General features: G+C 39.0%; 1 protein-coding gene across 5 annotated transcripts; it reads left to right on the top strand.

Annotated features, from left to right (window-relative positions):
* Window positions 1-311: 311 nt before the first annotated feature.
* On the top strand, window positions 312-8,359 carry mbpa (myelin basic protein a). Of its 5 annotated transcripts, XM_082521865.1 has the most exons (8): window positions 312-605; window positions 2,300-2,395; window positions 2,891-2,917; window positions 5,294-5,314; window positions 5,726-5,784; window positions 6,592-6,675; window positions 6,788-6,808; window positions 7,137-8,359. In XM_082521865.1, the coding sequence occupies exons 1-8, from the start codon at window positions 486-488 to the stop codon at window positions 7,291-7,293; spliced, it is 585 nt and encodes a 194-aa protein (XP_082377991.1). In that variant the 5' UTR covers window positions 312-485; the 3' UTR covers window positions 7,294-8,359. The 5 variants fall into 5 exon arrangements, with proteins under 5 accessions (XP_082377991.1, XP_082377994.1, XP_082377993.1 ...); XM_082521868.1 differs by lacking the exon at window positions 5,726-5,784 and having other exon boundaries at window positions 7,137-7,289; XM_082521866.1 differs by lacking the exon at window positions 6,788-6,808 and having other exon boundaries at window positions 314-605.
* The last annotated feature ends 3,426 nt before the right edge of the window (window positions 8,360-11,785 follow it).

Raw genomic sequence — 11,785 nt, 5'->3', positions numbered from 1 at the left:
CTGTACATCCAATTCAAACACAATGCATGAAGAAGATATATGGGGCCGATGCAACAATGGCCCCACAGTGCTTCGGGCTGCTTTGCATCAGGGTGTGAGTTCAGACTCAGAGATAACCCTTGTTGTCCCTGCGGCCGGGGTGAGGCAGATGGGGAGAGGAACAATGGCCGGGCCCATGCGGAGGGCGGCAGTGACTGACACAGCCACTGAAGCTCCAAAGAATGCCTGGAGCTGAGCCAGAACCATGGACATCACCAATGCAAACCCCCCCCACCCTCACCAACCTGACCCTCAGTATGTCCCATGGTGCCCTTGGGCCAAGGGGATGACACCTTCAAAGACAGCCCCTGAGCGTCAGATGGGCTGCAAACCACCCTGAAGGAGCAGCAGAGACGGGTTTTGGCACTGTGAGCTTTGGAATAGCTTGGAAGAGGACTACTGAGTAAACAGAGAGGTCAACGCCACCAACAGCAGCAGCAGCTAGCATGGCTACAGCGAGCACCTCAGGGCAGAGCGCTTTCGGGCTCGGGAGGAAAAAGAAGAACCCCGGTCTGATGGATCAGATTAGCAAATTCTTTGGAGGAAACAAAAAGAAGAGGAGCAAGGTGAGCATCCATCCATTTAAAAGGACAGTTTCATCCTCAGCTTAACCCAGTTTTAAACTTTTACTTAGTTAATTAGATACTTTGTGCCAAGCTGTGGTCTGTAAGCCAATTCATGCATATATTAATTTTTACATATAAATAATAATGTGGTTACAATAATAATGCAATTAATATGATTAATAACTTGTGTTTTTATCTTAAAAAGTGAAATATTAAAAAGAAATGTCCTCATAAACTAAAGTGAGACTTTGTGGATGATTAGAGGTTAGGGGAGGTGATAATTCACTTCTGCAGTTTATATTATGACAGTTTGCTTTTAAATATTTAAGCAATTCTGAATTTTCTTGAGCAGAGTTGAGATTTCTTTGGTTTTACTGCTTGTACTTCACATTCACCTGCAGACCTTATCTGTTAATTAAAATCCACTTATTTAAGCGTCAGTGTCCTAAAGCACTGAGGTTGTTTTGTATGTCAGACACCATCTCTGTGATGTTTCACTGAGTACTGCACTATGTAAAAGCTCACACTCAAAATTACTGTATGTACTGTGGGCTGTGGATTTTTTTTTGCCTCCCATCTTCAGCTTTTAAAAAAAATATATATATATATTTTTTTTTGGAGGGTATGAGTAACTCAAAAATCCATCCAGTTGCTTTGGTAGCTTTGCCCCGATGCACTGTTTTATTTTGTTTTTCTTGTTATCTTGCAAAATGCTGCAAAGAATCTAATATAAAGGCTCTAATACAGTCCCATTGAGATCTTGTGAAGGAAAAAACAGGCCTCAATGTGGATGCATGTAAATTTAGTCTGTAATATCTGTCTGACCATGAGCTGCAGCAGATAGAAAACATCAGACAAAACCCCTTTCAGATTTCAAGATTCAACAGTATGTGATGGGAGGGGCCCTTCTGCTGCTTTCAAACTGCTTTCATCTGCTATCTGAGGCTGTTATTCTGAGTAGGCAGAGCGCAAGGACGCCAGATCTCAGAGATTTCTTGAATTTTATTGTTTGTGTGTTTCACTCTTGTATTTCAGCCTTTCTGTGACTCATTTGCAAGACAGACAGAAAACAACAGAAAGCAAAAAGATGCGTGCCTGCACATATCTCGCTTCTTTATTCGGACTTCTTTGTATTCATTAAATATAAGACCAAGTAAAAAAAAATACAATAACTGTCATAGAGGCAGAAACCTTCCTCTGATTGGCTTCCCACATAAACAGAGGCTTACAGCAATATGTAGGGGTTGCTTCTGATCTCACAGCTCGCCTTAGAGGACCATCAGGGATACATCTCCTCTCATTGTCTTCATTGCTTTTGCCTTTAAAACTTTAAAGTCTTTAATTCCCAGAACACTCAATTTTTTTCTAAAAGGAGTGTTTATTGAACCCTTGAACCTTGAACATTTACAAAATCATTAAAAATTGATTTGCATATATGAGGTTTAATCTGTATCATCAGTCTTAAAAACATCATCTTGATAATTTCCTCTCTGTCACTGAGATCTGACAACAATTAGGAAATATCAAAGCTATAATTCTGCAGCTGCATGGTGCTGACTTTCATCAGAGAAAGTGAGCTCATCCCAATCTGTTCTATCATGAAGACACTGCAGAAAAATGAATGTTTCATACAGTCAGATGAACATGTGTTAAACAAATATATGCAGTTACTTGACCTCTGCTTATCTTCTCAGGGGTCTTTCCGGGGTCATCTGGCCGCCTCACCCCAGCAGTCCTCTTCCCGCCGTCGGACTAATGAAAATGCTGTTGTGCATTTCTTCAGGAGCTTTGTAAGTTCCACTTGCACGCACACGTTATTCATGCCATTCCATACATGTTTTACTTACCTTTATAAAAGCTATTTTTTGTTGCTGGGTCACGCTAACCCCGCCGAGCGTCATTCAGTTAAATTTGTTTGATGTAATCCCCTGAAATTGCCAAAAACTGCATAACTCATAATGCGGAAAAAACAAATTTCCTCCAGTATTTTCTTTGGCTCTAACTCTTGGCATCAACAGTGTGGCAATGTTTTTTTGTTTTTTTTTTAAAAACAGCTGGTTAAATTGTTTTTCCTCGCCTATCTCAGTGATTAGCGCGCGCATGACTCCTTCATTTGCATATTGTTAAAAAAGATTTTGGGGAAATTTCAATCAGCAGCTCAGCACTTTTTGTTTATTTCATATCTGAGTTTGTTGCTCTGTTTTTGTTTTGGTTTTTTTTGCTCTGAACAATCAGTCACTCTCTTGTTGTTGTTGTTGCTGTTGTTGTTGCTTGGTGTTCCTCAGGTTTCCTCTCCTCGTCCAAAATCCAGGGTGAGTCCCACTTTACCCATATCTGTTTTTAATTATTCCAAAGGTTTAACCACAGGATGAAGATAAAGTGTTTTTGCAGCAATCAAAGGTTAAAATAATCACTCTTTATCATTTCAGGTTTAAATTCAATTTTGTTGATGAAGTGCCAAAACAAAGTCAAAACAATCACCTCACCTTTTTATAGTTAAATAGAGATCCAATCATTTTAAAGACGAAAGCCTAACAGTCAGATGAACCCCTGTGAGCAAGCGCTTGGCATCAGTGGGAAGAAAGAACTGCCATTTAACAGGAAGTGGACTCCAGCAGAGCCAGGCTCAGGGAGGAGCAGCCATATGCTGCAGTCTTTAAGGGGGTGAAGCGAAGGAGAAGAAAGAGAAGGGATCAATATAGAGACAAAGACATTATATAGTAAGATAGACTGAATGTTAGAAAAGCCCCTCAGTTCATTCCTCTGTCTTAAGCTGTTTAAGCTCATTTCCCTCTAAGGCCACACCTTTTTTTTTTATCAAAACCTCTTCTGATTGGTTGTCACTTGGATAGCATAAAACATGAATGTAGCTTCCTAACCTCAAAAGGGGAAGTACCTAAAACTTGCATTCTATCCGAAGACCACAAGATGGCGACAGTTGTAGAAGCAAAAACGATTCAGGTCCTATACAAGTTTATATGAAAACTCCCTTTTTGACCTCTGCAAACACTTTCCTCCTGAGTCTATGGACTCAGTCACTTATTTTGGGTAATATTTAATCCAAAATTGAGTTTATTTCAGAAATCTTGTTAATACTATCTTAAAAAGTGGAGATACAAAACCGCAAGCTAAAATTAGCCAATTTAGCAGATTTTACTGTTGGAAATTACATCAAGAATTTTGCACTTTGCAGGCATCGATTATGCTTACTGTCAGTCTGCTAGGGTCTGCTCAGGCCTGAGAGATACAAATTTTAGTGTTAGATAATGAAGGTCTATGAGGACATCTACAGTCCTGACTTTATTTTTATTTTTTAACGTAATTCATTTTTTGTGTCTTGAATGCACCAACTGCACATGCACCCAGACTTCAAAGAAGTAAAACTGAAATCAATACTCAACTGTTGCCGATATAAATACACTCTGCTATAAAAGCAGCAGAATCAAAGTTCTTTATTTAGAGAAGCCTAAAAATGAGATTTGGATATTTGACCTAAAATCTGTCTCAGTGGTTACTTTACTGATACTGTCATGACTGCAAATTTCCCACCACAATTTCTGCTAATTGCATCTCACATCTTATTGTGGAAATTCACTTTACTCATTTTCAGCATTTTGCTGAAGGTGCCTTCATGTAATGGTTACAAAATCACTGGAGAGCCATGAAGTGTCCTGTGGATCTAAATGTGCACTGTGGGTCTTTCACCCATAAACAAATGGATGAAACAGAGTTCACCTGTGTTCACAGAGATTATCTAAATGTCCTACAAAGGAAAAAGCTGATATAATCACAGACAGCACTATAAGCCATAAATAAGAAAATATCAGATAATAAGATCATAATAGATAGAGACCTCTGCATCACCAGCGAGATTTTCTTTAACCGTAACCCACTTATTGTTTTTCTTTTTCAAACTGCCAGCAATAAACTGCACAAAAATGATATTTAATGTATTTTTTAATATTTGTCAGAAGGGTTCATAAACACGGTTTGGGCTTTGAAGGGTTAATGAAAGCTAAAATGTAATGTGTACCTAATTTCACACATCACCATGGTTGCTATCCTGGTGTTATCATGGTAACATAAACTAAAGCTGAGGCTGATTTTAGTGAGACAAATAGATAATTGGTTATAACTGAGCAAACCAAGACTGTGACCTGATGATGGTGCCATTATGTAATATTAAGGTTATAGTTCATACGTTTATTGAATGAATATCTGGAAAAAAAATATCATAGCAAGTCATCTTATTTATGCTGATGTTTACTAGATTATTAGTAATCCTCTGTGTGGGGATCTATCTGTATTCTTATATTTGTCTTATTATTGCAAAGCAATTTCTTTATAAGGGTCACATATTCCTCTAAAATGCAGATTCCCACTCTGGTACTGGATAAATACATTATCAAGGATCATGAGATAACTGGACAGGAAACGAAACCTTTTCTCTTTTTTTTATATGTGCATCCATTTTCAGTTTCTTCGTGTTTTTTTTTAGGAACCTTTACCGAAACATTTTTAAAAGCTAGATCATAGCAGTGGAGATCATGGAGGGACTGGATAAAATCAGAGTTTTCACATCGACTTGTCTGCTACCACAAAGCTAATCTGAGACCAGTGCAGGTGGCATCATAATCTTACTGTTGCTCATCTCACCATGTCGTTATCTGTTTCTTTTTCATGTCCAGTGGAGAGACGTCTTGGGTTTGGTACGTCACTCGATCCATCTCAAATTATACAAAAGCCCCACTGCTGACTGCGCCGCTCTGTGCGTCTGCAATCATCCCATTTAAATCTGTCTGTCAACCTCTTCTTTGCAACATGTCCTTTGTCTGCAGTGCACCTGTTTCCTAACCTACTTTGTGTTTCACTGCTTTCCTCCCTGAAGAGAAATACATTTCATACCGGAGCGAGATGAATCAAGTCGCATTCACGTCCTGATTCACCAGCATTCACACACAAGGCCTGAAAGGCACAGTTACAGCAGATCAGCCTGGATGAATGCCACAGAAAATCGATTTCATTCATTGACTTGCTGCTTGGAAATTATTGATACAGTTATTGACTTATTGATAAGTTCATTACACTTCAATTTCCCTCCCTTCTTTGCTTCAATCCAGAGCGACTCACTGCTTCTGGATGACTTTGAAATCGCTCAACTATTTATGAACCACAGCCGGTAAACGCTTTTTTCTTAGGACCTCTCCCCCCCCTCTCCTCTTTCACACCTCTAGTTCTCTGTAACACCTTCATCAACTTCTCCAGAGATGACTCACCGATCCATCTGTTCTGGTCTGCCACCTCCTTTGTGTCTTCTTATCTGTCCAGCCACTGTGGACAACTCTTTGTGTGTCATTTGATCAGCCACTTACACCCTTTGTGTCAGTGTCTCTTCTCATGGACCCCATCTTCTCCTTGTCATCCATCTTCTTTCCCCTAAAGGTTACTGTTAGGTGAAATCTGGTCCAGTCACACATTCATATTTCTCTCCTTTCATGTCTACTCACAATAACAGATCAAAGACAACTTTCTTCTTTGCTGTTGCAGAGAAACCACATACCTGCACTTTGTTATTTTGCACACCAATTCACTTTAAATATCAAAGAAGGAAATTCAACTCATAGCCAAACACAATGAAAGCACAAACCCAAATACCAAGGAGTCCATCCTAATGCATTTAAAGAGGATGGAGATCATTAAAAAGAAGGTTTGCAGTCATATTACGGGTGGTTATGTGTTTTTTGTGCAGCAACAGCAAAAACGGCGCCCTTTGTAACAAAATGTTAAGTAGTTTTTTTGTGTGTTTGGCATTTTGTTGAAGTAGTTTGATATCTCTGATTGTCTGGGGGAAAATATCTTTAATCTCATGGAGAGGAAAAGGCCGTCCATGTAAAATGAATTGCTTAAAGGTTATGCAGTGAGGCAATGCTGGATTCTGGAGCTGGTTCCAGTTCTCCACCTGTGCTTATAAGGCATCTTTTTCTAGGCCACGTCACCGCGTGCCGAGAGCACAAAGTCACCAGTCAGAAGGCGCAGAGACCAAAGCACGCTGTCCAGACTCTTCAACCTGGTGAGCTCGCAGAACGTTTGCCTCTTTGCGTTACCCAGAATTCCCCCTTTCTGCCTGTAAACCTGGATTTCACGATCACTGCTTCCTGTTTGTGTTTGCTCAAATGCAACAGTGATGTTCTCGTCAGAGATCAGTGAGTAGGATGTAAATACGATCATTTCATCATCATGCTTTTACTGCAGCCTGTCATCATAATAAACTAACAAGCTTTAGAGCCACATTTTCACTTTTACATGTAAGCCCAAATTCATCCAATGCCATCTACCTCGATGTTTTTGAGGCTTTATTTTCAGTGTGGATCAGCGCCACTAAATGCAACGTTTTTTTTGACAATCACCTCGTTCATGAACTTTCAACACTGTTTTAACCAAATATCTTCCCAGATTGCTCTTATCTGTGGCTGCGGCAGGAAAACTAATGTTTTTCTCAACCTCCTCATGTCCACTTCTTCTTCTCTCCAGGGAGAAGGCAAGTCCCGTGCACCCTCTAAACGCTGGAGCACCATCTTCTAAGCTCTCCACTGAGGACCAAACCGCAGATCCGACACTGACGAGACCAAAAGAAGAGACAGATACGCCTGCGGCAGACTCACGACCTCAAGAGATGTTAACAAACTAACACGATCCTCCTTTATCTTTAGACAGAGACACAACATTAGTGTAAAAATCCTCTTTTTATTTTTAATCCTACTTCTGAGGAATTATTTAGCTGTTTGTAAGAGGTTCAGTCATGCTTTTAGTAAAGTCTCCTACCATAAAAATCATTGTTTGATGGTGCTAGTGTCTGCTGTCTGAGGTTTGTTCATGGCAGGTGTTTGTTTCTTCTATGTCTGCTGTCGTCTGCATTTTGTACACGATTGATGCTTTATGGATCTCGCTGCTTCCTAGAAACACACAGCTCACACGACACACAAGCCAAACAAACTTTCACATGTGAAATCGTGACAGAGGGTGGTCCCGTTTCTGCTTGAGCATGTCACAAAGCCACACGTTTGTAAAATGCAACTGGAAACCTATAGAAGTAGTGGACTCTAATATTGTTTTTAACACCACTGCATAAGTTTTCTTTGCCTCAGTGTAATTAATCACCATGTATGATATTGATGCTTCCCAACTCTATCAAAACAAGATAAAAATGCCCTTTCGAATGCACTGTTTCACACCTGAGAAATGTGCTAAAACTATTCTGTTGTCTTTTCTGTAGCTTTTGCCTCATTTAGTGATTTTCTTTATCTGTTCTGTCGTCATTTAAGTTTTATGGTGATTTGTGTTTTTCCAGAGGATGGCTGACATGTTTTATAGCTGATGGTTAATTTGCAAGTGGTTCAAAAGGTTTAAGGATGAAGCAGCAAGTTGGCACGAGGAGCACAGTACTGTAGGACAGGATGTTGGATTCATGTGTTCTGACAAATATTTTGTGATTTATTTTTTTTTTGTTTGTAATAAATTACACTGCCACTCTTATTTCTACTTGATGTTTGTATGTTCACTTTAACTGAATGGTCAAAAGCACTGTAAAGATGAGATGGCTAATGTGTGGTGGTGCTACGGGAATAGGAACTGATACTTAAATAAGTGTTGTGTTTCCTCTTAATGTAAATTTCCTGTTTGTAATGTACAGCCTAACTTGCAATAAACACCTTTACTTTTTTCACATTTAAGAGTTATTAAATGTTTTAAAATCAGATCATTCCCTTGTCTTTGCTGCATTTTAATTGTTATGATTTACCAAACATATGATTCAAATGAGCTCTGAGCAAAAAATGTGACAACGAATGTGCACGCTAGCGTTCCTGCTGAACGTTAACCAGATAATAACACTTTCATGTCTGTGGTAAGGGGACAGTCTGCTAGGCTTAAAATGCCTGAAAACAAGTGGACACAACTAGTCGAATGCATAGACTGTATGTAAAAGATGGACTTTAGTCATAAAGATCAAGCCAGAAGTCCTTAAAACTGTTTTTTCTTTTCCTTTTAATAAGGTTTGATTTCATAGAAAGTGATGAGAAAATGGTTTTTAGATTATTTTGAACTCAGTTAAAAACTTTCCCGATGAGCTTCTTCTCAGTCAGTAGTTTCAAATATATGTGAAATATAGTCTCTGCTAGAGTTTAGGAGGAGGATAAAACACAAGACGCTTTAGAGCAGGGGTGTTCAACTCCAGGCCTCGAGGGCCGGTGTCCTGCAAGTTTTAGATGTATCCTTAGTGCAACACAGCTGATTTCAATGGCTAAATTACCTCCTGAAGTTGTCTTGAAGCTCTCCAGAGGCCTATAATGAACTAATCATTTGATTCAGGTGTGATGACCCAGGGTGAGATCTAAAACCTGCAGGACACCGGCCCTTGAGGCCTGGAGTTCCCCACCCCTGCTTTAAGGCATGTTTACCTTATGCATGATAAGTCGCTGGTGTATGAGAGTATCTGCTGTTTATTGGTGTCTCAGTCAGACCGAGCTCTCACTCCTCATGAAGTTAGGAACAGCAACAAATTCTCAGAACAGGGCCTCACATTAGGACTATAATAACCATATGTTTTATTGTTTTATTATTTGCTTCGAGCCCTGTGTACAGGAGCTGTATGCAAAAGGATCTTTTGTTAAAAGGCTTGGCGTAATAAGCAAATGCTTCAGCCAATACCTTTTGATTAGCCTTGTCTCATGCTTTCTTGCTTTGTGGTAGATCTTTGTTCTGTCTTCACTGAGATATTTAAATGCTAATCAATCAAATCAAATCAAATCATATGATGATGTCACGGTGGTTACGTTCTTGAAGAAAAACATAACCACCTATATACAGTCTATATTCTTAAGGTTGAACAGACCATAAAAATAGCTGCACTTCTAAAGCTTTATGCCTTTTTCCATTTAAGTAATGCAAAAAACAGTATAAAATATTGTATAGTGTCATGTTTCGCTGTGTGGCAGGCAGGATGAGGACCCAAATCCAGGACTTGGCACACGGAAAAGTAAAATTAAAACGGCAGCTCTATTTCCCGGAAAAACTCTACACTGAATACAAGAAAACGAAACCAGAAACATAAAACCTAGGGAAGTACACTACAACAGAGAACTTGGAGAATACTAGGAGCGCCGAAGACTCACACACAGCACTTAGCACTGACAGTATGACGTGACAACAAACAGGGGAAGACTGAGGGCTAAAATACACAGGCAGGATAACGAGACGACGGGGAACAGGTGGAAACACAGCTGGAACTAATCAGACATAAAGAGACAAGGGGACGCAAAACTAGATACACTGACATGAGACAAGGACTATCAAAATAAAACACAAAGCATGAGACATAAGCAATTTGACACAGAGACGTGGAAAATGACAGGCTCAGAACAGAAATGACTGTTTTAGTACCATTGGCATGCTTGCTGCTGCATTCGCTGTAAGTTATCGTGCCTCACATCACACATATTAAATTAATCATTAGTTTAATGTAAACAAACAACACAATAGTTCACACAGACACACTACACAAAGATAATGTACACAAAGTGTCCCTAATAATAATGTAGAAAATGAGCTGTTCATTGGTTCCGTTCCAATTTATCATGCTTACTTCCTATTTTGTTTCTATTTTGTCCTTGAGCACATGAATGTATGAAATATAGTGTGCTCTGTATGTGTATGTGTTGTATGTGTGTTGATGCTGAGGTACATTTGCAAGTATGCATAGAGGCATTGTGCAATTGTGAAATACCTTATGTTAAACTATTCATTTGTACAAAGGGCAGGCTTATAAGATTTCTTCTTGCACCGCTTCCCGTTATTATGAAGTTATATATTCTAACGTCTTAAATAAACTCAAATAAATAAAGAAATATAAATTTCTAGTACTATGAAAGAAAAAGAAAATTACATTTCTGCTCATTTAAGCTCATTTAAGGTAAGTAATAGCCTTCTACTGGAAGATTTGTAACCATACTTCATAAATTTTCAATATTTTACCCATTAAGAGTCTTTGTTGAATTGCCAAATTGTTTTAAAAAATTACAAAATTTGACCCTGTTACCTTCTTGCAGCTTAGAAGGCTTATAGTTTGACCTAGCAGCTCAAAAACTGAGAGGAAAAAAATGTAAACTGATAAGCCCCTGTTGTAACTCAGCGATGATCCATGCCATAAAAAGCTCCCAAACACTGCTGAAATATTCTCTCGAGGCCAGTCGTCTACGTCAGACGATAATCCCAATATCAAAGTCTTTTGCAGAGTGAAAAAAACAAGATCTCAACTACATCAAGCAGGACACTCTGTCCTACATTTAATTAAACACTAAACAAGGATGAGTCATCCTCGTTAGACTCCCTTGTCAATACTGAGAAGTGGGAAAAACAGTGTTTCTCATCATTAGAAATAACGGTGAGATAGAACTTTTCATGGACTACTGCCTCTAAAAGCAGAATAATCACTGAGCTGCTTATTCTCTGAATAATTCAACAATTGGCTCAGAGGTCTATAATCCATGTTACGTCACGCACATTTGAGCACTCATATAAAGAGCAAACTGTACACTCAGCCAGTTCATCTTCACAGTTAATCCAGCCATACAAGTGTCTAATGTGACAAAACATTACTATAAAATGATTTTTAACTGTACTGCAGTAACATTTCTCTCTAAGCTATAGGGCTCTGCAAGCCAAAAATGTGTATTTTCTGTGTTATGTCATTTCTTTCTTTGATGGTCAGGACCTCATGTTTGCTATTTCTATAGACTATCCCTTCTGAAAACACCCAAATATATTAATCAGCAGTCCCATTCACTGGCATCTCTAGATCATGTTATCACAGATAGTGTAGTTTTTGACTAGAATGGCTTGATGCAGTGTTGAGCTACAGAGACCTCTTGTGCCCCGTCATTGTGCTGCAAGGCAGCATTCTAAATGTGTTCTAATGGGGCAAATACTATATCCAAAAGCAGCACCTGTTTACTGAAATTTGAATTTCAGAATTTCTCCACTATAAAAAAAGCAATATGTTCTTATGCACACAACTCAGCAGGTGACTAAGAGCCAACAAACAGTTATTGAGACTGTTATGAGAATGACCATAAATGACCCAGGTTTTAAGATGAGCCTAAAGCTCGATTTAGACTTCTGCAGGA

Source organism: Aulonocara stuartgranti, assembly GCF_965226115.1.
Source record: "Aulonocara stuartgranti genome assembly, chromosome: 22".
Lineage (NCBI taxonomy): Eukaryota > Metazoa > Chordata > Actinopteri > Cichliformes > Cichlidae > Aulonocara > Aulonocara stuartgranti.
Note: the sequence above shows the minus strand (reverse complement) of the source record. Positions and strands in the feature narration are given on the sequence as shown.